Source organism: Musca domestica, unplaced genomic scaffold (assembly GCF_030504385.1).
Source record: "Musca domestica strain aabys unplaced genomic scaffold, Musca_domestica.polishedcontigs.V.1.1 55, whole genome shotgun sequence".
In the NCBI taxonomy this organism is placed as follows: domain Eukaryota; kingdom Metazoa; phylum Arthropoda; class Insecta; order Diptera; family Muscidae; genus Musca; species Musca domestica.
The window spans coordinates 4,733,550-4,761,182 of record NW_026712355.1 but is presented as its reverse complement, the minus strand read 5'-3'; the positions used below and the strand labels follow the sequence as shown (position 1 = coordinate 4,761,182).

Sequence of the window (27,633 nt, the reverse complement as noted above, 5' to 3'; positions counted from 1 at the left end):
TGTGATCACCGAAATGTTGCAAAGAATATGTCAAAATTCTCAGTTCCAGAACCTACAAGAATCTACCAGATTTGCAATTTTGTTTCGATATCATAAAGGGAAAATCGGTTACCGTAGTAAAAACTTTTTTTCTTGCAGTTCTGGAGCCGACCAAAGGATTTTATGCTTTCTTTAATTTTAGAATCCTATATTTCGGGGTGTATGGAAATGTTTTATTGTTGTAACCAGGGTACAAAAACCTATCTGTAGTGGCTTTTTTAAGTTTTTATATCGATTATTGGTTTAGAAATACAAAGTAAAAAGGGGTAATTTTTAGCTTTGAAACCCTATATCTCGAGAAGTGCTGATTGAAAAAAATATCGCTGTGATAAGGATAACAAGAAAATTTTCAGAATTTTCCGCCAACTGGAGCTAAACTCAATCTGTTCCTTTTATTTATTTATTTATTTTATTATTATTATTATTATTATTATTATTATTATTATTATTATTATTATTATTATTATTATTACTTTTCTTTAAAGTACAGGTCCTCAATTCTTGTTCTATGAAAATGTGAAATGAAAACTTTTATAAAGGAAATAAATGTCAAATGAAAAATATTATAAAGAAAATATTTTTCATTTCATATTTTCATAGAACAAGAATCCAGCCCCTGGTCTGTCTTCTATAACCGATTTTTTCTTAATGATATCGAAAAAAATGCAAAAAAAAGTAGATTCTTGCATGTTCTGGAACAGAGCATTTCCTAAAGTTCTTTAATAGAAAACATCATTAAATCTTTCTTTTTTTATTATTACAATTACAATTATAATCAGCAGATGTACAAATAATTTTTTATTACACCTTGATTACATCTACTTTCGCCGTTTCGTACGATAATGGGAAAGAAAAAAGTATCAATCGATTTCCCCTTAAAAAGAAAGTAACGATGCTATCGATATTGACATCGATTGCTTGTCACTTTTAGTTCATTGTCGATTTTCACATCCCTATGCTGTTTAAAGAAATTTATATTTATTTAGGTCTTTAGAAAATATAAAAAATACAATTTTTACCCTATAATATTATCCTAATAATTGACGAAAATCAACTTCAAAGATTCAGCCATAACTTCTTTCACTAAAGTCATGCTGAGATATAGAAAATAGAACGATAGGGAAGTTCATCAAAATAAAGTGTAATAACATCAGCAGCAGCAGTAGTTGAAGTCGCAGCCGCCGTATCGAGAGACACCGAAAGGAATTGCACTTTTCACTAATCCAACAACAATTACGCTGGATATGGACAATAATGCAGACAACAACACGAAAACAACAACAAATTTAGCAAACACATCAACGCAAGCCAACAAATCATTATCGTTATCATCCTCCTCAATTACCCAGCAGCAGCAACAGCAACAGCATCAAATTCAACAACTATCCACCACAACAGTGACAGCAACAACAACAAGTAGCACTAACTCCTTTTGGAAGAATAGTAACAGGGTTGTGCCTGGTCGACCAAGTCCAAAACGTGACACCAGTACTTTGTCTGGTAAGGTTGCTGGGGCTGGTCACAGTGGCGGTATGATGGCAACCTTTCGTGATTACCAAAATTCCGTCAGTGATGCCTGGGACACGGGTGATGATGAATTTTGCATAATATCGAATGCCACGCAACAACAACAACAGCACCAATTTAACAATAGAGGAACCAATGTATCAGATGAATCTTCGGCACCCATCCATAAAACCGGTAATTTTTAGGGGGGTTTTAAAATTGTTTTAATTAATTTGTGGCACTAAGTGTCATATAATAAAAGATAAGCAATGTTTTCAAGATTTTTTTGTCAAAGATAACTGTTTTTTTTTCTTGCTTCTTTCCATTTAGATCCCCGAATATCACGTCAAGTTTCACAAACATTGGCTCAAAATGTCATTGAAGTTCATAAATCGTCAACAATGACAACAAACAGCGGTGGCATATCAGCGGGCGGTGCAACAGCTCAGAATACAATGACGTGTAACAATAATACGGCCAATGAGACTCACAATTCGATGGATAATGCTGTTAAGAATCCGGAGAGTACAACAGCAAAATCAATGCAAAAGGATTTGAAAACGCCAGAATCAGATGAAATAAGGTAAGGAATGTATTTCGGATAACATTATAACTTTGTAAAATTTAAATAATTTGTGAAGAAATCTCAATTTTTTAATAGTCTAGTAATAATAGAATTGAAGGCAATTGAAGCTTATTTTGAGTGTAAAACTGACCCATCACCTTTAGCAGAAAATTAAATATTTATTTTATTCGTTGTTGTGAAAGTCTGATACCTCGATCTTTTTGATTTTGAAAACAGTATTCAGTAAATGTTTGGTGTCAAATTTAAGTGGTCCTCCTCTTCTATTTCAAATAAACTGATTATGTAATTAAATGCTGACCTCAAAGTTCAACTGCCTTGAAGAAATTTTCCATAATTTGAATGTGTTTTTAATTCAATACGCACATTATTTTTCTTATTTCTTCTAGACCTCGAATTCGCCATATTCAAGCATTGCCTGGACGTCCACAATTACAAAAGTTTACCTCGAATTCTCAGGACTCCGAATATGAAACAAAAATTGAAAAATTCCAAGTTTTATTGGATTCACCGCTATTGGATTTAGTTGCTTTAAAGAAGCTAAGCTGGTCTGGTATTCCTAGAAAGGTGAGTTCAATCAATTATTTTGGTTTTCAATAATAATTGAATGATTCTATTAATCAATTAGTGGGTCAAAAATATTGTTTTATCAAAAACCTGCAAAAGAAAATATGCTTAAATGTCTCCAACCTCATTGATTTTGCAGAAGATGTATAATTTGAGGGTTTCGCATTCAACATCGTGAAATTGCTTTCAAACCAAACTGGCCTTTGAATTTGTTTCGTATAGACCCCAGCAATATTTACCAAACCACATGGTGTAGCCAAAAATATGAAGTGGTCATAGCGATATGTGAAAATACTTCAGTGCCATACAATATCCTCTAACATTTGTTTATACAGGGACCCCTTTCCCATTTTTATCCCCTCTGTAGCCATGTGGTTACAGAGGATATATATCATTGTATAAGGCCAAAAGGCATCCCATCGAAGTAACGTTTTTTGAGCCTATTTTCCCTTGGATCAAATCCATTTCTATACATTTGGAGTTAAACTTTAACCTAAACCTATCTTCACTATATAAGTCTTCATCATTGCAGATTTAACCTTCGAAAAAATCTCTTCCGTTCCATTGGAAAAATATTATTCTTTTGTTGTCCCTTTTTTGGGATATCGTAGTTTTTTGTGTTTCTTTTTTTATTTATTTATTGATTTGTGTGTTTACCTATTTACTTATTTATCTTTTTTGCTTTTCCAGATGCGTGCCATAAGTTGGCGTCTATTATCGAAATATTTACCACCTTCGGGCGAACGACGCAATGGTGTGCTGGAAAGTAAACGACAAAATTATCAAGACTTAAGACACAATTACTTTAGGGTTGACAGTCCCGATGAATCGCAACAGGATACATACAGACAGGTGAGAGGATTTTGAAAAGGCATTCTGAAAATATTTTTAATTTCTCCTTTTTTTTGCTACAGATTCACATTGATGTGCCACGTATGAATCCCCAAATAGCACTCTTCCAACAAAAACTGGTGCAAGAAATGTTCGAAAGGATTCTGTTCATATGGTCGATACGGCATCCGGCCTCGGGCTATGTTCAAGGGATTAACGATTTGGTTACACCATTTTTTATTGTATTTTTACAAGAGAATTTACCACCAGGTATGGTATTCTTAAGATGAGGATACATAAAATGCTTTTTTGACTGGTTTAAGTCATCGGCTGGATTCTTCGGAAAAGATCAAATGAGCGTAAAACTAAGTCAACCTAAAACTGCTTTATTCCTCCACGAAGAAGTCAGTCAAAAAAGTTTTTTTTTTATGTATTCTCACCTTTATCTCACAGTGGAATGTTAATAAAATGTTCTCCTCTCATTTTGTTGTTTCAGGAACTGATATCGAAAAATTCAATATGGACTCATTATCGGTTGAAATTCGTGATGCCATTGAAGCCGATGCCTTTTGGTGTCTATCAAAATTCCTCGATTGCATACAGGATAATTATATATTTGCTCAATTGGGTATCCAGGAGAAAGTGAATCAATTAAAGGATCTAATACAAAGAATAGATGGTAGATTATTGAAATTTAAAATCATTTCAACTTTTAAAATTCTTAATTCTTTCCTGTAGGAAATCTCCATCGTCACTTGCAACAACATGGTGTGGATTATTTACAATTCTCATTTCGTTGGATGAATAACCTATTAACTCGCGAATTGCCTCTGCATTGTACTATACGTTTATGGGATACATATTTGGCCGAATCGGATGGTTTTGCATTGTTTCATTTATATGTCTGTGCTGCCTTTTTGTTGCACTGGAAGGAGCAATTGATGCAACAAGTTGATTTTCAGGTGAGAGATGAATAAAAATAAATTTATACCCTCAGCCATATGGCTAGAGAGGATATACAGGATGAGATAAAAACAACAAAGCCAAACGCCATAATATTTCAATTTTTTCAGTTTCATTGAATGAAAGCAAAAAATGTCGGATATAGCATAACATTTTAGAATATGTTTAGATTTGTTCGAATTGGTCAGCTTTGGCAAGAATTATGGCCTTCAAACGGCCAATGAAACCGTCACACGCTGCCTGAATGTTGCTCTTCGGTATTTTGGCCCATTCCCGGCGAAGCGTTTGCTTGAGGTGATTGACACTTTGGTATTTTTCAATGCCAACCTTACTTTCCAAAATACTTCAGACACAGTAGCCCAACAGATTGGTATTCGGAGATTTTGGTGGCCATTGTGTGCTGGAAATGAAGCGAGGAACTTCATTTTGTAGCCATTCTTTGGTGACGCGTGCTGAGTGCGATGGTGCTGAGTCCTGTTGAAATGTCCAAGGTCTACGGCCAAAATATTACATATATACCATCACCATGGCCGGCGCGTGAATTCTGGTGGCCAACCGAAGGTGAACATTTTCAGCTGACCACGTAAACACGACCTTTTTGTTTGTTTACCAACTGCTGAACAACGAATGTTTTCTCATCAGAGAAAACCAAATTCGGCAGTTCACCACTTTCGGCCCAGCGAAGCAACTCTTTAGCTCTTTTGAGTCTATTTTCTGTTCTTTCTGTTACGGTGTAAGTTCTTGCAGTTTTTGGAACTTCAATGGCTTTAACCCGAGCTCATTTTTCAACATTTGCCGAATGGAATATTGCGATATGTTCAGCTTACGAGCCCTTTTTCGGCCACAAATTTTTTTTCGATCAAATAATTTTTTTTTTATTTTCGAACCATTTCTGCTGATGTCTAAAAAGTCTATGTAGGTCCACGTCGTATAACCTAATATAACCGCTATATTCGGTATTTTTAGGATTTTAACAGAATTTAACGGATTTTATTTTTTGTAAATTTCTAAATTAGTTTCAAATGGTGGAAGGTATTCACTGTCTTTTTACTTGTTTTACATGCTCTTGAAATTGCCGTCTAATGTTTCTCATCAATAATCCCCTTTTTTTTTTTGTTCTCCTTCTAGGGCCTTTTATTACTGCTACAAAATCTGCCTACACACAATTGGTCTGATCGTCAAATCAATGTCTTGGTTGCCGAAGCATTTCGACTCAAATTCACCTATGCCGATGCACCCAAGCACCTGGAAGCCAAAAGTTGACATCAACGCCAATATATGTATGTGTCCACTTAGAGAAAACTGAACAGCAAACGAGCTAGCAAGGAAACGTGACTCTCCCAAAAATAGAAGCGAGCAAAGCGCAAAGAAAACAACAATTGGAAATCCATATTATTTAATCTACATTTTGGATGAGAAACAAACACAAAAACAATTTATTAAATAATACATATAAACAAAATAGACCTAGTTATATATTACAAAGCTTAAAGCTACCTTAGTTTATTAATTGTAGTGTGTCAAATCTAAGAAATACCGCAACAACATCTTACCCCCCCAAAAACACAAAACGAAACAAAACATTTGTGTGTGGTGCAAAGCCAAAATAAATAATTAAATGTGTTTGTCTTTATTAAAAGAAAAAAAAAAACGAATGAATGAATGATATCCCCTAGAATTACAAACTAAATCAATGAAAATGTAGTTATTTTTTAAAAACTGTGTTGTTTGTTTCCCTCTTTTTTTAATCTTTTTCCATTTTAAATGTTTAAAGCATAAAGCGAGAGAACTTATTTGTCATATGCATCCTGGACGCAAATCTATAGAGTTATATTATTGAACTAGATATCTATGTAACTTTTAAATTTTTATTACTATTATTAGAGAATATCCCGAAACAAAAACCAAAATTTGAAATTTTATTTCATTTAAATAATGAGTAAAAACAAAACAAAAAACTATACGAAATGAAGGTACACAAAAAAACCATATACACACACATTCGCATACAACTCTATTAATAATAATTTGTATATACAATAAAAGATTATATTATATTAAAAACAAAAACGGATAAATAAATAAAAACAAACGATTTCTTAATATATGAGGTGGAGTTTTCTTCAAACGAGGTATTCTAATTATGGAAGACCGCTTGACTGACAAATTCCTTTTGGAGTCCATAAGAAACCTATTTTATTCTCTCAGCCTAAAGAGGTTTTTTGAAAATATTCAGAACAATAACCACACTCTATTCATGTAAGATCTCCCGGCAGGCCCTTAATCATACTGTATAATACGGTGGTCGTATGCATCAGAGGGCTGCAATGAGTATGAGTAGGCTTGATCACACACAGTGGAAATACAATCAAACTCAATCAGTCGGTCAGATGCAACATGTTCATTCGAGTAACTCAAGCCAAACGAAAAAGTTGTGATCAAACATGTATTGATCGAAGTTTTGTGATCGCAATCAAACAGCTCACATGAGTTATTTGTTTACGAACTTATGTTGAATTGTTCATAACGGGTCGATCATCTATGAGGAGTCTTGTCGGTTTGATTCATCCCAGTTAAGTGAGTGATTTGATTTGATTAAAACACAAATGTTCGAAACTGAGCGAAATCATGATTGTAATTTTACAAAGGATTTCATAACTAAAAGCTGTCCCCATAAAAAAATTTGTGCAAATTATATTTAAACAATGTTTTCGTTTTATTTGGTTTTTTGGGGTGTTAGACTTCAGTGACTTATTTGAAAAAAAAAAAACAAAATTAAATTTTTTAATAAAGAAACACATAATTGGTATTTAGAAAACTAAAAATGTTTAAATATTTTTTTTATTTTACAATATTTGTCAAGATTTTTCACAAACTTCGACCTCTTCGTTTACCTACACCTGTGTAGTTTCTACTTGCAACAATTTCGTTCGCACTATCACAATATTCTTCCATTTCAAATATTAAAAAAGTCAAAATAAACTGTCCTAACTTGATTAAATGGTTGAATAAACAATGACGCTGAGCGAACTCGATTCAAAGAAGACAATCACGGTTGTGATTGCTCATTTACATTCATGTGTTCGATCAACTTACATTGCTGAACACATCAAACCGTCTCGAACGCTCATGTTTGATTGTGAGTGAAGTGATTCAAACTGAGCGTTCGATTCGATCCGAAGTCATTTCATTCAGATCAAACTAAAAGACTGCATCAACAAAAATCAGGTAAGAAACCGAGTATGCTTGAATTTTTGCATACTCGTTGCAGCCCTCTGGTATGCATCCTACGCTATGGTTTTTTTTACTGCAGCATTTCTATTGTAACAGAATGAATTGAATATATCTCAGTCCTACCAGATCTATATTAGCAAAGACGGTTTAATATTTCGACACATAGATGGCGCTCCCAACATTCAATTTTGAAGATCTATCTTTAGGACGGCAATCTAATATCTTATCAGAGAATCTCGAACTTCTAATACCCTCTCCCTTTGGGTAAAGAAAACATTTTTGTATAAAAATATCTGAATTCAAACGTATTCCATTTTAAACTACAAATACCAGTGAGGCAATTTGGATAAAGCTGGTAAACTTATCAAAAACCATAAAGTGAGGCCGTTATATGGATCTATACCAAAACGGGTGCCTATATAGACAACTTTATATTACAACGATTGTTATCTATTACGAGTTGTAAATGCCAAATTTTAAAGAAAAAATCGGGGGTAAATGTGACTAGGATTATCAAAATACCGAATATCAGGAGGTACCGTTATATGGAGGCTATACAAAAACGTGGACCTAATGTTTCGCCATCGGAGCTAGAACCCATTATGTCCTACAAATACCAATTTTTAGACAAATCCCTGGAAAAATGTGCCAAAAATCTGAATATCCGGAGGTGCCATTATGTGAGGGCTATACGAAAACGTAGAGCTATAATAATATGTTCCGCCACCGGAGCTAGAACCCATTTTGAACTACAAATACAAAGTTTTAGAAAAATCTCTTTAAAAATATGGGAAAAATCGTCAAAATACCGAATATCGGGAGGTACCGTTATATGGGGGCTATACCAAAACGTGGACCGATATATTTCATTTTCAATACCAACTATCCTAGACACAATACAAATTGTTCTGCCAAGTTTTGAGGCTCTATATCAAATACAGGGTGAGATGAAAAAACTGCAACCAACTTCAGACTGCTGTCATTCCGAAGCCACTCGTCTGTGATACTGGTAGCGTAGCGCTACGTCAAGGAAGTGGACGGAAGAAAACAGCAGCAACACCAGCAAGAATGGTTCGAAAAGTAAAGAAGCGACTTGTTCTAAACCCGCGTCGCAGTGGCCGAAAAGTGGTTCGTGAGCTGAACATATAGCAATAATCCATTCGGCAAATATTAAAAAATGAGCTCGGGGTAAAGCCATTAAAAATTCCAAAAAGTGCAAGAAATTACACCGCAACAGAAAGAACAGAAAATAGACTCAAAAGAGCTAATGAGTTGCTTCGCTGGGCCGAAAGTGGTGAACTGCCGAATTTGGTTTCCTCCGATGAGAAAACATTCGTTGTCCTGCAGTTTGTAAACAAACAAAATGAACGTGTTTACTTGCCAAAGAGGTTAGCTGAAAATGTGCACCTTCGGTTGGCCACCAGAACTCAAGCGCCAGCCATAGTGATGGTGTGGGCCGCCATAACAGCCGATGCTCGCTCTCCGACCGTAAAAATACCAAAGTGTCGATCACTTTGATATTCATTCAATATCTCACCCTGCATTTAGGTGTTTCTGTGGGGCATCCATAACAATATGGCGCCCAACGTGAGATTTTACTGATGGTTTAATATGCTAGCGTCACCAGGTCCGAGGCCTAAGGAAATATACTCTCCCACGAACTTAAAATTATATTTGGTGAAAACTTCACACTTGGAATGAGACACCTAACAATATAGACCCAAATTGAGGGACCTTTAACACAGTATGGCGCCCAACGTATGACGATATATAGCGAAGGCTCCAACTCGTCCGTATTAGGAAAGTCTTTTGAGGGTTTTTTTGGGCCAAAAGGAAATGATTGGAAATAATACATTCATGTTGATACTTCCTCCACCAAAGTCTCCCGACTATCCTTGACACACCCTCGGCTTATTTTTCAACCAACTTGAAGGACATTTTTTTAATGACTCTGAAAATGGGTACAGTTTTACAAGTAAAACAGTATGGATCCCTAGAAATCAAATATTTCTTCCCGATACTCTAACTAACCATTCTCATTACGAATTTTGAAAAAAATAGGAAAAACAACTCTTGAACAGGCTACTTGAAACTCTGCTCTCCGTTTGTACCAAAAGTAAGCCATAATAAACTCTTATAAACAGAAAAAGTAAGGCCTCCACTTTCCATCTATTATTCCCATTAAAATTCTAAAGAAAAAATAAAGTAAATGTTAAATAATTTATTTTATTTATAACTTGCACTTTTTTAAAGCCTTATTATTACTAATGTTACACATTTATGGATATTTCTCCCAAACATATAAAATTAATATTTATTTAATTCTTATAATACCAATATTTCCTTTTCAAATTTTGTTCTCAAAATCTCTTCTGAGGAATGTTGTTGTGTGGCCAAATTTTTGCATAAATACCCCAATTTAAACTAATTTTAATTTTGTCGTTCGGCTAAATTTTTCAATTGTTTCAAAACTGTTTCCAGCAGCTTTTTCTTATCATTCTTACGCAAGCCCGAAAACATTGTTTTCCTATCGGCTTCGCGTATCTTCTCCAATATGACTATTATCGACTGGGGGTGTACCAAATTGTAACGATCTTCTTTGGTGCCATAATCATGCAGATATGTGGCCCACTCTTCCATTGTTAGGAGGTCCAACAATTGGCGACATTTTAAAAAGTATCTTGTTAGATCTCCCTCCTTGAGACCGGGCACCGGATCCTTTGCGGCAAAAAATTCACATTGCATTAAATCCAAATTGATTTGATGTAGTGCCCCATTGGATATTTGCTTCACCTCATCATCGAAGAGTATAGACCAAATTTTCTCCGCCATATGTTCGCAGGTACGATGACATGCCGTTTGGGCTATGCTCGGCAGTTTGGAGGCAAAACTTTCAATGGTATTGGAGAGATAGGAAATCATATCAGTTATAAAAGCAGACGCCTTGCCGGGGGGCTCTACCAGCATCCAATCGTATTCGGAGAGTTCAAAGAATTCATCAATTTTCGAACATATACGTATACCCACTTGCCGTTCGGCATCTTGTCGGGCCACATGAAACATGGCTGAATGCGATTGGGTAACACTACTCGAAGTGTTGGTCATGTGACAGACAAATTCATCCAAAAATGGACTGGCCTTTTCCAAGTACTGTGTATCAATTATGATTTGTATAAGTTGCGGCAAGGCCACACTGGGATTGCGGAATACGGCTGATAGACAACCACTAAAGCTGCGTGTCAGCAGGAGATTTGCTGCCTTTCGTACCATGGCAGCCACTTCATTGGGAGAGAGGGTTAAGTCTTCAGCAAATTTCATGCAGGCATACATAAATTCTTTGGCTTGATGATAGACTTCGGGAACCATGCGAGAAAATGGGAATTTCTTGGGAAAGGGAGCATTTTCCAATTGCTCCGAATGGAAGGGGAAACGTTCAATAATTGCCTCATATTCTTCTTGATTCTCAACGACCATGGGCAGGAATTGTTCCTTGTCGAGTATGTCACGGAAAACATGGACCCAGCGTTGTAAAAGAACCTAAAATTAAAAGATATATTAAAATTCCAATTTAAAAAAAGTTTTACAAAATAGCTACCTCATTATAATGATCTCGCATGTTTTGCAACAACTCCCACAGCACATTCACCGTATAGCCATAACATTTGAAGGTATTAATGGAGAGCATAATGAGATTTTTAATTCTCAACAAAATATTGGGATCTGTACACGATGATGAGCTCATACTTATTTCATTGACAAATTTTGTCAACGATGTTGACCACAACTCTTCCAGATAGCTGGTTGTCACCACATCACCTGCCGTATTCTTGACATGATCTTCCACCACAAAGAACCCCACAATGGCACATATGTACAATTTATAGGCATCCAAATTGTCATGCATTCCCGGTGGTGGCTGGAGCACAAGTTTTGCCTGATCTTTTCGCTGTTGACGGTAATCTTTTTCGAAATATTCCCGCTGACCCAGTACGGTGTAGATGTGGAGGCATCGATATATGGGTGAGAAATCTATTAAGTCCTGTGCACTTAGATTATCCTCATCCGTCGTGGAGTCACGTTTATTCACCGAATTTTTATGATCTTCAATGATGGTGTTGATATCACGTTTTTGCAATTTCTTGGTATGTTCGATTGCTTCCTTGCCGATTTTGGGTGAGAATTTGCGTATATTCTCGAGAAACTCTCGAAAATCAGCCTCCGAGGAACGACGTATATTCTCTTTGATTACCGGTATGGCATGGCGCATTTGTGTGACAAATTTATAACTTTGCAATTTGGGTAAGTGCTGCATTTCCAGCGTCTCCAGAGTTCTCAGAGATTGATAGTACTGTTTATTGGAAGCCTGTTGGCAAAACCGAATGTAACATTCCAAGGCAGGCAGACATTCCTTGAGGGCATCAATGGCCGAGGCCAAATTTGATTCAATTTGTCTGGCCTTAACCAGATCATTGCCCTGCTGGATAAGGGCGGCGCTGATTTGTTGCAATGATTTGTCCAACGCTTGCACCTCAGTGGCCAGCTGATGTGCCTGGGTTCGTACTTGCAACAGCTCTTGTATGGAATCGATAAATCCCTGATACGAAAGATTACAAATTCTTTCAATTTCCTTGTCATGGCTGCGTATACGTTGCTCCAACTGTTCCGATATGGACTCCTTGTTGTCACCTAATCACCCACCAACAAATCAAAGAAAAGAGGGCGTATTTGAGAACTGATTTGTCATGGATCTAAGATTGGTATCTTTACACGTACCTTCTAGAATTGAGCGAAATGTAGGACCCCAATAGTCGTCCACTGCCTCTATGTCCTGGACAGTCACTTTCGACATGTTTCGATGTTTAAAAACCACTGAAAATTAAATAAATATCCAGGCAAACCCACAAACAAATCCAACAAATTGTTTTCGTAGCAAATGACAACAACAATTAAAAGCGTTCCATGTAAGTTGTGAACGTTAGGAAATGAGCGAATCACCAAAAAATTTACGAATAGAAAGGAGGAGAGAGCAAAAACAGCTGATAGCTAGAATTTGAAGTGGTGTGCCCACACTCTGAATTTCGTTGTTTAATAAATGCCAAAATTGATGGCAAAAAATTTAATATTCTTGGACATAAAGAAACAAAGTTTCTGTATTTAAAAATGAGCAAAAACAGCTGATATTTGAATGAAGAGAATGCCCAACATATTTTTGATAGCTACTATTACCGATTGGAATTCTGTACAGTTGTATGTTTAAAAGAGCATCTGATGTTTTAGCCCTTGCATAAAACTCCTGCTCCCGTTCCACTTTCCACCTTCAAAAGATCAGTATAGACCGCCATGCCGTTTATAGGTTACTCCCATGGCAGAAGAATACAGGTAGGGGAAAATTGATATGTGAACATTTTTTAAATAATTTTTCAAAAATAAGTAGATTTTTATGAATTTTCTTTTACGACGCCTATCAGAAGTTGTTAAAATCTGAATTTTTCAACCATTTTTTCAAATTTGAATAATTTTTAATTCAAAAATGTCAATTCCAAAATTTATTTGAAAGTGCATTGTCCCAGCAGCTGTGTCTATGCGACTACTTTATTCTTCTACCATGTTTAGTCCAGAAGCCTTGAATAAGTGCTAATCCATCTGGTAATTATGTGATCTACCAGATTTGTTAAATTAGACAATGCCAATAATTTTCAACGTAATGTTTATTATTAATTTTAATTTATTTTTTATATATTTTTATGTTGTAATAGTAGCAAAAGATGTTGTGTTTTATTACGAGTAAAGAATGTAAGGAACACAGTCACCACTCAATTATTTTCTGCGAACGTTTTAATAACCTCTTGCTTGGCAACCCTATTAAATTTGCCAATAACAGCATTGTGAATGACATCACTCGCATTCACAATAGCTGTTGGCATCAGCCGGCTTCAATACATATACATTTTGTGGAAATTATCGAGAAGATTCAGAATTTCTTGAATTACTCAAACGATATACGACTGAATCTGCAACATGGAGTCCGAATTGGATGTCATTGACTCCCTGAATGCGTTATCGTATCAAGGAAAGTGCCTGCAAAACGATGAATTGACACGAGCGCTGGAGGGTGGTACACGCAGCCCCGAGTTTCGCGAAGTTGTAGCATGGCTGGCCCAGGAACTGCACATATTGCGAAAAACAGATGAATCAGTGAGTAAAGACTGTGATGACCCCAGTGAATTTGCCATGGAGCTGTCGGCCATGTTGAAAGAATTGGGATGTCCGTATAGCTTTTTTGTTACGGGCCCGCTGTCGGATCGTTTCGAGAGCCGCGAACATAGATTGCAATTACTGGACTATCTGATAACAGAGCTGATGACTACCAAAATGTATATGAAACTTAAGCCGGCTGAGCAGGCCTATGTCATACCCAAGACCGAGACAAACACGGCAAAGGCGTTGGAACAACTGACCAAGGATTTGGGTTTGGGAAAACCCCCAGAGAATATTACGGCCAAGGCATTTTTTGATAAATTGAATTTCAAATTGGAAGAAGTGATACGCACCATGAAGCCCGGTGTTGTGAATGAACCTTTGTTTAGAAACACCAAGTCGCTGAGTGATAAACAGTGGGAACAACTGGAAGATATACACCGGGACTTGGATGAGGAATACAATTTGAGAAGGCAAATGTTGTTGACACGTTTGGATGTGACCATACAGAGTTTTATGTGGTCGGATAAAATGAAATCTCGTGAAAAGGAGATCGATGAGAAATTCCAAAAGAAGCTGTTGGAATTGGAGCGCTATAAATATGGTGGCATGGAGACTGATATTGTGGCATTGTTGGCAGCTCGTGCCGATCTGGCTATTATTGAAAAGACGAGCTCGGCAAATGTGCGTAAAAATACAGGATCGAAAATTCATAAACATGTTATTGGTCGAGTGCCCGATCGTGGTGGTAGAGCTCATGAACATGCCCCGCCACCACCTGAAATGCCTTCATGGCAGCAACAGCGTAGCTCTGGACCTCAGGGAGGTGGAAACTTCCGTGGTGGTAGAGGAGGAGGTGGTGGCGGTGGACGTGGTGGCCAAGGTGGCGGTCGTGGAGGCCAAGGTGGTGGTGGTGGCGGCGGTCACTGGCAACAGTATACCTCACAGCCCCAAAGACAGGGCCATCAACAAAATCAACAACACAACCAGTATCAATCTCAACCCCAACAACAGCAGCAGCAACAACAACATTGGGTCCAAGGCAGTGGACGTGTTCAGGGTACGGGCTGGTCTCAGGGAGGCAATGATAATTATCGTGGTGGTGACCGGGGTGGCGATAATTATAATAGAGGTGGAGGCGGAGGTGGTGATAATTATAACAGAGGTGGTGATAATTACAACAGAGGCGGCGGCGGTGGTGGTGGCCATCGAGGCCATTCCAACTATAATCGTGGAGGTAGACGTTAAAAGAATTTAGCATTTGAAAGAGATTTGTATTGATCTACTCAATATGGAAATTTATATTTACGTGATGTTTGCAACAGATAACTATTATGATGATTACAATGATACGAAAATAAATAAATGCCATTTAGAAAATATGTTTGCTAAGCTTATTATTGGGTCTAGGGGTTACAATGTTGGATTTGTTTTCAAATCTGACTCAGGGGAATTCACCTAGTCTTCCATTTTCAATATTCTTACGCATGTATTTCATTATAAATAGATACAGGGAGAGATATAAAATCTGCAACCAACTTCAGACTGCTGTCATTTGTAAGCCACTCGTCCGAAATCTGTTAGATTATTCCAGTGGCAGCTCTTTATATTGTTTACAAGCGTACAAAAGCATTTTTGAGAATTTTCCAGAAAAAAAATTATTCGTGATGGAATTCAAGCGTGATGGTGTGATTTCTTTATATTTGGCTGGAAACCACAAGTGCCTATCGTTAGGGAACTTCAGCCTTTAAATGTGAATAAATCTTTTGTGTCTAGTACCATCGCTCGTTACCGTGACATTGGTAGCGTAGCCCGACGTCAAGGAAGTGGACGGAAGAAAACAGCAATATCAGAAGAAATGGCTCGAAAAGTAAAGAAGCGACTTGTTCGTTTCGAACGTGACCGAAAAATGACTCGTGAGGTGAACATATCGCAATTTTCCATTCGGCAAATATTGAAAAATGAGCTCGGGGTAAAGCCCTTGAAATTCCAAAAAGTGCAAGAACTTAAATCGCAGCAGAAAGAACAGAAAATAGACTTAAAAGAGCTAAAGGGTTGCTTGGCTTGGACGAAAGTGGTGAACTGTCGAATTTGGTTTTCTCCCATGAGAAAACATTAGTTGTCCAGTAGTTTGTAAACAAACAAATGATCTTGTTTACTTGCCAAAGAGGTCAGCTGAAAATGTGCACCTTCGGTTGGCCACCAGAACTCAAGTGCAGCCCATGGTGATGGCGTGGGACGCCGATAACAGTCGATGGTCGCTCTCCGCTCGTATTAATCGACCGTGACAGAATGAATGCTGAATATTATTGCAAAAATATTCTGGAGGGTGTATTAAAGCCTTAGGCACGCAAACATTGTGGCCGCAGACCTTGGACATTTATCACCATCGCATTCAGCACGCGCCACCCAAGAATGGTTACAAAATGAGGTTCCTCGCTTCATTTCCAGTGTACATTGGCCATCAAAATCTCCGGATACCAATCCGTTGGACTATTGTATCTGGAGTATTTTGGAAAGTAAGGTTGACACTAAAAAATACCAAAGTGTCGATCACCTCAAGCAAGCGCTTCGCCGGGAATGGACCAAAATACCGCAGAGCAACATTCGGTCAGAGTGTGACGGTTTCATTGGCCATTTGAAGGCCATAATTCGTGCCAAAGGTGACCAATTCGAACAAATCTAAACTTATTCTAAAATTATAGCATCAAATTTTAGAAATTTCCGACATTTTTTGCTTTCATTTAATAAAATTTAAACAAAAAAAAAAAAAAAAAAAAATAAAAATTATGGCGTTTGACTTTGTTGCAGTTTTATTACTCACCCTGAATATTTCATAATAAATAGATATTTGGGGGTTTAAACTAAGATTCCATTACTAGGTATTTTTAGAGTCCTTTCATTAGCATTACAAATCTGCTCTGTTGTAGATCCTGCAAGAATCTATTATTTTCAATATCATAAAGAAAAAATCTCTTACATTCTTGCTGGTTCTGCTATAGATCTATTAAGTTGGAGATTAATAAAATAACTTATGAAAAATATTAGGAAATTTATTTTGAATTGAAAATCCTTTCTTCCTTTATAAATCTGCTCAGTTTCAGAACCCATAAGAATAAGAAAAAATCGGTTACATTCTTGCAGGTTCTGGATAGTTCTATCAAACAATATATAAAAAAAAGAATCTTATGGGAAATATTAGTAAATATTTCCAATAAGAAACCTATTTTGTATTGATATCGATTAAGGCAATATTGAACTTTTTGAGGTTAGGACATATTAACAAATAAAATATTTGGCCTGTTCCAAAAACTGCAAGAATCTTCGAGTTTTGCAACTTTCTTCGATATTATAGTGGGAAAATCGGTTATCGTAGTGAATTTTTTACATTCTTGCAGTTCCGGAACAGACCAATAATTTTGTTCGCAGCGGTCATAACTCTTTATTCTTCATAATTCATATTTCTAAAATGGAACTCATATTCGTAACATCAAGATAATTTAATAAAATAGTATACAACTTATTGGAACATTTCCAAATAGCTTGGTTTATAACGAACCAGTCGTTCATTCCAAAATCCTGTCTGCGATACACTGTTCTTTGTATTCACGGTTACATGCAACGAAACGCCACGATCATCCTTCTGTACAGCATTCAGTCTTTGCTCCTTCTCGGGACTTTCTTGATGTTGCTGCTGTTGCTGGGATCTTTCTTCGGCCATCATTCGAGCCAGGTGCAATTGATGTAATAACGTTTTAATACTTTGTAAACGAAATTCTTTGGGATTTGCGGCAACTTCGGAACCATGATGTGGTATCATGAGTATGGAAATGCGCAGGGCGTCGAGTAGTTTCATAATATTTTTTCGAACTTGCATTGTACAATTGATTGTTTGCAGTTTGTCTTTCAACCATGTCAGTAAGCCTTTATAGAATTCCGAACAGGCTCCGGTACGTATGGCCCATCGAAGTATTTGTTCACTTTCACATGGTCCCTGATAGCCACAAATTTTAAGGGATTTTTGCAGATCTTTCATGGCAGGTAGGTGGGACGGTTTTAATTGAACTTTTTGCTTAAGCGAGGTTTTATTTTGAAATAGTCTGGTGGAGGGGTGTTCTTTAAACTAACGGCATTTTTTTAATAATTTCTTTTAACATGACATTCTTCTTGAGGGAAATCATAACAATAGGGTTATTGAAAAGGGATGCATATATTTTAAAGGTAGACCTATTTAAAAAAAAGAATAACGCTCTACAGGATCTATTTTATAGATAAACTATTCCTACAAACGGTCTCTTAATAGATATTCTTTACAGAATTGAATAATTTTTTTATTAAGAGGTAAGAAGAAGGTGAGCATTCTTCTATTTTATAGATAATCTATCCCTGCAAAAGGTCTTTTAATAGATCTTCTTTACAGATTTAAATTATTTGTTTTATAAAAAATCATATATTTATTATTTATTACATATTTATAAAATATTTGCGTTTCCTTCTTCTTATTTTTTATTTACAGTTGGTATGGGTGAACTCATAATACTAATGATGCCACATGCAATCGAGGCGCCCACCGAATTTTCCTCATTTTGATAGACCTGATTGACAGTGGGTATGGGATGTATGGGTGATGAAAATACCTCGGCGTTTAAGGCGCTATTAATGTCGATGGGTTTCTCATGGATAACCACGGAACGGCCAACAATGCCATTATAACCAAACAATGTCAAATAAATGCTAATAAACGCCACATTTACCTCACCACCTTCCTTGACATCAATGTTGCCCAACTGAAAGGAAATCAAATTTTAACAATTATTTTAAATGAATTCAAAAAAATTAGTTTTCTAAACTTACAAAATTATTTGGAAATTGTCCACCAGTTGCTTTACAATCATCACTCAAATCACCATAGGTGTGGATGTGCAGCGCATGTTTTCCCTCCGGCAGTCCAGTGGCATTTAATGTCACCTTTATGTCATTGTTGTAGGGCAACTGCTGAAACGTAATCATACCTTCGATACCTTCGCCGGTTAATTTAGCTCCCGCCTGCCAATTTGGCGCTACCTAAATTTTGGAAAATGGCATTAGTGTAATGCAAAGTGATGCTGCAGGGGATGTAATGAATATGAACAAAGCCAATTAATTGTAAGTATGAAATATAAGAGCAGCAGGACTGGATTCAATTTTAGTTTAGATTTATTTTTGAATTAAGCTGAACAAATGAAACAATAAATGGAAGAAAATACGTAGGGTTTAAAGAAGAAATTTGAAAAGTGAATGGTATATCGAAGTACATATGGAGTAGGATAAAGAAGGATCCAAGTTTGTTGTTTTTGTATAAAAATGCTAAAAAGTACGTCCCACAAACAGTAGTTGGGATTTCGGGATTTCGAAGGAAATTATCAATTGGTAATGATGTCTAAAAATAACCGAGGTAGCAGATTGCTCCACCTAAATTATTCAATTTTAAAATTTTCAATTTTCTACCCCAACAGATTGCTATCGGACTCATCGAAAGCTTGTCGTAGCTGCGAATTAATTAAAAGGTGCTGTCAAATAGTGATCCTGAAGGAAGTTTCTTGAAGGAAATGATCGAGTGCCAATGATTTCTATATTAACGTGGAGAAGTATTGGTGTTTAGCGACTGACGTGACAATGAATTGTAACTTCCAAACTATCCAGTCTCACATATTTTTGGCTTCGTATCAACATTGGGGAGACTGCGGTGTTATTTGATTGTAAGGAATACAGCAAATTTCTTTGGAAATCGTCGAAAGGTTGCGAATAATGGAGCGTCCAATTGATGTATTAAGAATCTACGTATTAAGTTAGCTGATGTAGTCAGACCAGACTTAAAGGGAGGATCTCAAAGTTAATGATCAAAGTTATTTCCACTAATATGGAAGACTATGGACATATCGATAAGAATCAAATACGTTCTATATTCAAACTTTTGGAGAGAGTGTGAGTTTTGGCCTGAGAAAGGAGAACGTTTGTGTAAGGTTAGGGCATATAGCAAAATGGACACTACGGTGATTCCGTATCTGTGATGGGAAGGTGCGGTTGAAGCTAAAACACTAAGAATTTTTAGGTTGGAAGAGAAAAAATAAAATTGGATGTAGAAGGACTGTCAACAACTGCAACAAATTTGTGGCTAAAGTCCTGACGAGGTGGGAGTTTTGGAGATCAGATTGTAAGAATTTTTAGGTTGGAAGAGAAAAGATAAAACTGCAACAAATTTGTGGCTAAAGTCCAGACGAGGTGGGAGTCTTGGAGATCAGATTGAAGCTTATAACTAAGTAAAGGTAGGTTGAAAAATGTTGAAAACCCCAGGTGGAAGAGGTCTAACCTACTGCAAAGAATTTATGAGAAGATGAGAGTTTAGGTGATGTGGTTGTAGCAAAAGAACTAAGAGTAGTAATGTTGAGGGTGGTAGTCAATAGAGAATATTGAAAAGTTGTCAACTACGGCAACAAATTTGAAGCCCAGATTAGATACTGGAGTTGGGAATTGGGAAGATCATGTTAGTTCAAAGAATTGTATTTACTTTCTACATTTTTTTCTAGAGTTAAATAATAGAGAATATCCCAGCCAAAAAACAAGGGAACTGATGAGGATTGGTGGCTCTTTCCGAAACCTTGGTATTCCCTGCCTTACCCCCTGGTAAACATTACAATCGTTCTCCAATAATAAACAAACTTTGTTTTTATAAAAACAACAATAATGGGATTAAGTCTGACCATTTTGCAACAACAAAATACTACGGTATCCCGAACAAACCAACCAACACTGTTCTGATAAATAAAATATTTGAAATGGTGTGCTTTGAAGGAAACTGGCCATAAAAATGCGGTTGAAGCTAAAGAGTTTAGAGTAGTAGTATTTTGGGGCAGAAAAAATAAAAGAGGATGAACAAGGTCTGTCAACTATTGCAACAAATTTACGAAGGGAAACTCTGGCCAGGTATCGGAGATGGGAGCTTAGGAGATAGAAAATATGGAAAACGGAAAAAGCTCTGACGAGATATTAGAGGAGGAAGTTTTGAAGATCAGATTGAAGCACAAGAAGGGCAAATTTGAATGGCATTCGTTAAGTGGCCTTGCAGAAGACTCTTCTATAATAGATATTCTATTCTATAATAGAAAACATCGAAAAAATGTGTCCTTCGAAGAAACTGGCCATAAGATATTCGGTTGAAGCTAAAGACCTTAGAGTAGTAAATGTTAGGGGAGAAAAGGTAAAAGAGGATGGAGAAGGGATATCAACTATTGCAACAAATTTGCAAATAGAAATTCTGACGAGGTATAGGAAATGGGAGCTTAGAACATAGAAAAGATGAAAAACTGGGAAAAAAACGACGAGATATTGAAGGACAATGTTTGGAAATCAGATTGAAGCGCAAGATGAGCAAATTCGAAAGGCATTCACGGAGTGGCCTTTCTAACAATAGAAAAACTCTTAAAGGGGTGTTCTTCGAAAGAAAGTGGCCAAAAGAAATGCGGTTGAAGCTAAAGACCTTAGAGTAGTAATTGTTGGAGAGAAGAAGACAGAACACCTCCAATGGTTTTCTCCTATTTAAGACAGGGAGACTTCCGTATTTACAAGGCAAGGGGTCTTAAATGTATAGAAGAGCTCGCAAGGGGTCATTTATATGAGGAAGACTCTATGAAAAATGTACCTCCTTAGGGGTAGATCTAAATGCAGAAATCCCCGTAAGGGGATATTGAATTTATAGAAGACCTTCTATAGGGGTCTTCTATGAAAAAAAGACTTCAGAAGGGGTCTTCTCTGCTTAGAAGATCTCGCAAGGGAGTCTAGTATGTTAAGAGGACCTCGCATGGGAGTCATCTATGTGCGGATGGCTTGTGAGAGGATCTTTTATGTATAAAATACCTCGTAAGTGGATCTTCAATGTTTAGAACACCAAATAAGTGCCTTTTATGTATTGAAGACCTCTTGAGGGGATATCCTATATATCAGACCTAGTAAAGAGCTCTTCTATGTATATCACACTTTGTAAGCTGGTATTTTACATGCAGCACAACTCCATGGGGTTATCCGATGCATAGCAGATCTCCTTGGGAGAAATCAGAAAGAGTACAGATTGATGAAACAATCCAAAAAGCAAAAAAAACTGTTTAGAATAGCTTGGACTGAGTTCTTCCTCCGGAACTGGGAGGTCTTCTATGCATTTAAGACATCCTGAGGGGATCTCCTATATACAGGAGACTTCTTCTGCGATTATCAAACTTCGTTAGAGCGTCTTTTATTTGCAGCAGATCTTCATGGGGGTATTCGATGTATAGTTCTTGCTGCGGAACTGAAAAATTTTAAGAAACAAATACTTTTTTGCATTTCTTCAGAATTTTTGAATGAAATATTTTTTCTCAGCAATCGTTTTGGTGTTTTCAAACACTGTTTTTATGGAAAAACGATTACTTCCATGATTACTTCCAATATTTTAATGAACGCGAAATAGGTGGATGGGTAGGAAAACAAAAATATAAAGCGAACTTGCGTTAGAGGCTCATCAACCTTACCCTCGGCGGATAAAAGGGCCAGTGTGTTACCACATAATTCCTTAATTTAGGAAAATATACAAATGATGATGTAGATGTTGGTGGCGTACGTACATAGGCCAATCCCACATACGGTGGATGGGGTTGCAAGAGATTTAGAGTGCCAGCATTTATGGGTACAGTTAGGCGTTCGTAACGTTTCACTTTGGTGCCGGATATTATTTTCACTTGTTCATCATTGACGTTGGCTGTTATATTCGAGTTGGGTCGAAAACGTTCGAGAATGCTTTGACCGTTTGCCGGACCGTTAAAATTGTACAAAATTATGGCAATTAAAATGAGATTTGTTTGCGTCGCTGTTGTTCGACTAACTGTTAATTGAGACATTTTAAATTGGATTTGGGGTTTGGTTTTTTGTTGGCTATTTTTAGTTAACTTTAATTGAAAATTTTGTATTCAAAATGGTTCGTTTTTCAATCCCGAGAGTTTTTCCCGCTTTCGATGACCGCTTGTTGGTAGTGCCTAGAATTGACTGAATGTTGGATGTTGTTTTCAAATCGACATATTTCAAAAACGTTAACGCCAAACTGCCAATAAGCCAGTGGTTGTTAGTTCGTATTTTGAAAATAGCAAAGTATTTGTGAATTTGATCGCTGCCTGTTGGCTTTTCATGGTGTTTTTCACGCTGATTGCTGCGACTAATTACACAGGTAGAATGGGTTGTAGCACCCGTATTGTTGATGTGGAGCTTTTCAGAACGCAGTTCATTGTAGTACAGCGTTTGGCCCTTTTAAATGACCATTTGCACCTAATTGAATGTTGAAGCGGAATGTGACAGGGGGAGGGGATGATGATGGGGTGTCTCTGTGTGTGTGTGGGGGGAGTTTAGTTTCTAGCACGGCCACTGCCTCAGGTGTTCCAAGTCTGTTCTATGTTGTATTCTTAGTTTCCATTTCCACAAATTTTCATTCTCAAACGCAAACAGATCGCATAATTTGATGTTATTGTCGATATGACAATAACAAAAACAATAACAAAAACAACGACAATGTGACGGGCGTTCAAGCTTACTATTCGTGGATTGCATGCCATTCTTTCATTGAATAGAATTCTATTCAGTCAGTCAGTCGTTCATTGAAATTAAGATGTTATTTATTTTAATTAAACAAAAAAAAAAAAAAAAAAAAATACGTGATATATCAGTTACAAGAGTTAATGGAATTAGCAGGTCATCAATGAAAGTGAGGTTAGGGTTGTGAATTGAAAAATGAAATCAGACACGAAAAACGAGAAGAGGGTAAAGGAAATGTCTTGCTCTTATCGTGGATTTAAAAAAAAAAAACATATTCTGAAATCTTTTCGGTGTCATAATTGTGAAGTTTGAAAATATATTTCAGGGGCTATTATCGTGGATTTTCTTGTGGTTTTTAAAAGTATTTCCGAAGGCCTTTTCCTGAGCTCTAATTGTGGAATTTTTAAAATATTTTCTTAAGGACTTTCCAGAGCTATAATTGAGGATGTTTTAAAATATTTTCTCGAGAACTTTGTGAGTCATAATCTTGGAGTTTTTAATACATTTTCTCAGCGACTTTCATTGCTATAATCGTGGATTTTTTAAATATTTTCTCAAGGACTTTCAAAGGTATAATCGAGTATTTTTTTAATTTTAAATATTATCTGAAGGTCTTTCAGATCGTTGACTCTTTCAAAATATATTCTGAAGGACTTCCTGTGCTATAAACGTGGATTTTTAAAGATATTTTCTCAAGGATTTCCTGAGCTGTTATCGAGGATGTTTTAAAATATTTTTTCATGAACTTCCAGAGCTATAATCGAGGATGTTTTAAAATATTTTTTCAGAGACTTCCTGAGCTATAATCAAAGAGGTTTTAAAATATTTTCTCAAGGACTTTCTGAGTGATAATTGTGGATATTTTAAAATATTTTCTTAAGAACTTTCGAAAGATATACTCGATATTGCTTTAAAATATATTCTCAAGCACTTTCAGAGCTATAATCGAGGATGTTTTAAAATATTTTCTGAAGAATTTTCAGAGCTATAATTGTGAATTTTTTAATATTTTTCTTCAGGGCTTTCCAGAGCTATAATCGGGGATGTTTTAAATTTTTTTTCTCATGAACTTCCAGAGCTATAATCGTGGATTTTTTAAAACATTTTCTTAAGGACCTTCCAGAGCTTTAATTGAGGATGATTTGAAATATTTTCTCAAGGGCTTCCAGAGATATAATTGAGGATGTTTTAAAATATTTTCTCAAGAACTTCCACAGCTATAATCGCTGATTGTTTTAAAATATTTTCTTAATGGCTTTCCAGAGCTATAAACGAGGATTTGTTTCAGATTTGGTATTTGAAGTTCGTAATGGATACTACAGCCTAAAACAGAAAATTGTTTGTGCAGGTCCACGACTTCGTACAGCCCCCATATAACGGTACCTCCCGATATTCGGTACTTTGATGATTTTAGCGACATTATTCACTGAAATTGTGTCAAATTTGGTATTTGAAGTTCGTAACGGATACTAGAGTCTATGACAGAAAATTGTCCGTTCAGGTCAACGTTTTCGCCATATAACAGTACCTCCCCATATTCGGTATTTTTATGATTTTAGCGACATTATTAACCGGAATTGTTTCAAATTTTGAATTTGATATTCGTAGTGGATACTTCAGCCTATGACAGACGTTGCAGGTCAACGTCTTCGTATAGTACCTCCCGATTTTCTGTATTCTGATGATTTTAGCGAAATTATTCACCGATTTTTTTCAAGTTTAGCATTTGAATATTGTAATGGCTGATGACAAAAGTTGCCTGTGCAGGTCCATGTCGTCGTATAGATCCTAATATAACGGCTACATTCGCTTTTTTAAAAATTTAACAGAGTTTTTAACGGATGTAATTTTTTTTTTGAAAATTGGCACATTCGTTCCAAATGTTGAAGGGCATCCAAAGTTCGACCTGTCCGAAAAAACTGCAACCAACTTCAGACTCCTGTCATTTCAATACCACCCGTCCGACAGCTGTTAAAATTATTCCAGTGACAGCTCATTATAGTGCTTACAAGCGTACAAAAGCATTTTAGTGAGAATTTTCCAGAAAAAAATTATTCGTGGTGGAATTCAAGCGTGATAGTGTGATTTTTTTATATTTGGCTGGAAAACCACAAGTGGTTATGGTTAGAGCATTCCAGCATTTAAATGTGAATAAATCTCTTGTGTCTGATACCATCGCTCGTTACGTGATACTGGTAGTGCAGCCCGACATCAAAGCAGAAATGGTTCGAAAAGTAAAGAAGCGACTTGATCGAAACTCGCTTCGTAGTGGCCGTAATGGCTCGTGAACTGAACATATCGTAATATTTCATTCGGAAAATATTGAAAAATGAGCTCGGGGTAAAGCCATTGAAATTTCAAAAAGTGCAAGAACTTACACCGCAACTTAAAGAACAGAAAATAGATTCAAAAGCAGTTTGTAAACAAACAAAACGATCGTGTTTACTTGCCAAAGAGGTGAGCTGAAAATGTGCTCCTTCGCCACCAGAACTCAAGCGCCGGCCATGGTGATGGTGTGGGCCGCCATAACAGCCGATGGTCGCTCTCCACTCGTATTAATAGACCGTGGCATCAGAATAAATGCCGAATATTATCGCGAAAATATTCTGGAGGGTGTATTTGAGCCTTGGACACGCACATATATTGTCCGCAGACCTTGGACATTCCAACACGACTCAGCACCATCACACTCAGCACGTACCACCCAAGAATGGTTACAAAATGAGCTTCCTCGCTTCATTTTCAGTGCACAATGGCAACCAAAATCTCCGGATACCAATCCGTTGGACTATTGGGTCTGGAGTATTTTGGAAAACAAGGTTTGCACTCAAAAATGCCCAAGTGGCGATCACCTCAAGCAAGCGCTTCGCCGGAAATGGGCCAAAATACCGCAGAGCAACATTTGCGCAGCGTGCGACGGTTTCATTGGCAGTTTGAAGGCCATAATTCGTGCTAAAGGTTACCAATTCGAACAAATCTAAACTTATTCTAAAATTTGACTTTGTTGCAGTTTTTTTTTATCTCACTCTGTATATGAATTTCTGGTGCTTAGGTAAGATTTAGGATCTTGATATGTTTTTGAATCTGTAGTGACATTTTATGAAAAATAATTTTGTAAAATATTTTGACCCTCTACGATCCCGTTTAAAGGGAGTTTTAACCACATTTTGAAAAAAAAGACCAAAAAGACCCTTTTGCAGTTTAAAATCTTGTCCAAAATAATCCTGGTATTGTTATCAGTAATATTGGGGAAGACACTATATAACTGAAATACAAGGATTCCAAGGAATCTTAATCCGATTTTTTTTTTGATTTTTAGTCATTTTATTCGACCTTTATTTTAAGAATTTTCAACTGTTTACTAAAATTGAGTTCGATGTCTTTGTTGTTTTCTTTGATAATATTTCGATATTTCGTCCTCCGTCGGAAGACATTATCAGGAACAATATTTTAAACATATAACAAAAATTATACAAAATCTCGCCAAGTACCGACGTCGACCTTGTGTTACTGTCATCTGTTTTGTCACTGAAAATTTAAAATGTGGAAGAGGGGCAAATTATGTTTTTTTTTTCATTGCACCGTTTAATAGTTGTGTTTTAAAAACCATTTTTAAGATGATTAAATATTTTTTGTTTTTGTCCATAAAAATGCATTTAAAATTTAAAAAAAAAGTTTTCGAAATCTGAAATTTGGTGAATTTAATATGTTCTCAAGATCTTTCCCAGATATTTTATTTCCAAAGCCTTTCTAAGTTGTTATTCTTTCATTTATAAAAATATTTTTTTCAAGGTCTTTTTGAGCTATTATCGTAATTTTTTTAATTTTTTTTAATGGTTTTAAGCCATATAATCGCATAGTTTTTAAAAGTATTTTCAGATTTTTATAAAATATTAAATCAATTGATGCGATTTTTTATTGTTGTCTTGCCCTCAATTAATCCCACGTGACCAAATGCAATTAAATTAAATATCGGAACAAATGCTTGTTCACGATGTCTGGCAAACATGAATAGAAAGAAAAGAATGGGGGTCGCATCGAAAAAAATTACCTGACACCATTTGCAAGTTCGCAAAACTATCGAGCGTGAAAAATCTAACATAAATAGACACAACTGGATG

General features: G+C 36.3%; 4 protein-coding genes across 5 annotated transcripts; 2 read left to right on the top strand and 2 right to left on the bottom strand.

Moving 5' to 3' along the window:
• The first annotated feature begins 989 nt into the window (after window positions 1-989).
• LOC131805419 (TBC1 domain family member 22B-like) lies at window positions 990-6,581 on the top strand. The gene is made up of 8 exons (XM_059128558.1): window positions 990-1,740; window positions 1,876-2,128; window positions 2,518-2,695; window positions 3,386-3,547; window positions 3,610-3,796; window positions 4,023-4,205; window positions 4,265-4,488; window positions 5,618-6,581. The coding sequence occupies exons 1-8, from the start codon at window positions 1,284-1,286 to the stop codon at window positions 5,750-5,752; spliced, it is 1,779 nt and encodes a 592-aa protein (XP_058984541.1). The 5' UTR covers window positions 990-1,283; the 3' UTR covers window positions 5,753-6,581.
• Window positions 6,582-9,929: 3,348 nt separating this feature from the next.
• Window positions 9,930-12,693, bottom strand: LOC131805414 (exocyst complex component 6-like). The gene is made up of 3 exons (XM_059128548.1): window positions 12,497-12,693; window positions 11,319-12,409; window positions 9,930-11,260 (listed from the first exon to the last, which is right to left on the bottom strand). Exons 1-3 carry the CDS (start codon window positions 12,570-12,572, stop codon window positions 10,154-10,156), a joined length of 2,274 nt encoding a protein of 757 aa, XP_058984531.1. The 5' UTR covers window positions 12,573-12,693; the 3' UTR covers window positions 9,930-10,153.
• A 923-nt stretch (window positions 12,694-13,616) lies between these two features.
• Window positions 13,617-15,303, top strand: LOC101900585 (protein FAM98B). The gene has a single exon (XM_005175032.4). The coding sequence runs from the start codon at window positions 13,742-13,744 to the stop codon at window positions 15,167-15,169; it is 1,428 nt and encodes a 475-aa protein (XP_005175089.3). The 5' UTR covers window positions 13,617-13,741; the 3' UTR covers window positions 15,170-15,303.
• Window positions 15,304-17,175: 1,872 nt separating this feature from the next.
• Window positions 17,176-23,028, bottom strand: LOC131805401 (superoxide dismutase [Cu-Zn] 5-like). Of its 2 annotated transcripts, none has more exons than XM_059128525.1 (3): window positions 22,462-23,028; window positions 18,776-18,985; window positions 17,176-18,708 (listed from the first exon to the last, which is right to left on the bottom strand). In XM_059128525.1, the coding sequence occupies exons 1-3, from the start codon at window positions 22,825-22,827 to the stop codon at window positions 18,421-18,423; spliced, it is 864 nt and encodes a 287-aa protein (XP_058984508.1). In that variant the 5' UTR covers window positions 22,828-23,028; the 3' UTR covers window positions 17,176-18,420. The 2 variants fall into 2 exon arrangements, with proteins under 2 accessions (XP_058984508.1, XP_058984509.1); XM_059128526.1 differs by having other exon boundaries at window positions 22,555-23,028.
• Window positions 23,029-27,633: the final 4,605 nt, after the last annotated feature.

Excerpts from the sequence above, each read along its gene's own strand:
- LOC131805419 (XM_059128558.1), top strand. The coding sequence starts at position 1,284 with ATGGACAATAATGCAGACAACAACACGAAAACAACAACAAATTTAGCA. Across the intron at positions 1,741-1,875 it reads GGCACCCATCCATAAAACCG|ATCCCCGAATATCACGTCAA; the intron begins GTAATTTTTAGG and ends CTTTCCATTTAG. Across the intron at positions 4,489-5,617 it reads TGCAACAAGTTGATTTTCAG|GGCCTTTTATTACTGCTACA; the intron begins GTGAGAGATGAA and ends TTCTCCTTCTAG.
- LOC131805414 (XM_059128548.1), bottom strand. The coding sequence starts at position 12,572 with ATGTCGAAAGTGACTGTCCAGGACATAGAGGCAGTGGACGACTATTGG. Across the intron at positions 12,410-12,496 it reads ATTTCGCTCAATTCTAGAAG|GTGACAACAAGGAGTCCATA; the intron begins GTACGTGTAAAG and ends GTGGGTGATTAG. Across the intron at positions 11,261-11,318 it reads TGCGAGATCATTATAATGAG|GTTCTTTTACAACGCTGGGT; the intron begins GTAGCTATTTTG and ends TTTTAATTTTAG.
- LOC101900585 (XM_005175032.4), top strand. The coding sequence starts at position 13,742 with ATGGAGTCCGAATTGGATGTCATTGACTCCCTGAATGCGTTATCGTAT.
- LOC131805401 (XM_059128525.1), bottom strand. The coding sequence starts at position 22,827 with ATGTCTCAATTAACAGTTAGTCGAACAACAGCGACGCAAACAAATCTC. Across the intron at positions 18,986-22,461 it reads GGCCCTTTTATCCGCCGAGG|GTAGCGCCAAATTGGCAGGC; the intron begins GTAAGGTTGATG and ends TCCAAAATTTAG. Across the intron at positions 18,709-18,775 it reads GACAATTTCCAAATAATTTT|TTGGGCAACATTGATGTCAA; the intron begins GTAAGTTTAGAA and ends ATTTCCTTTCAG.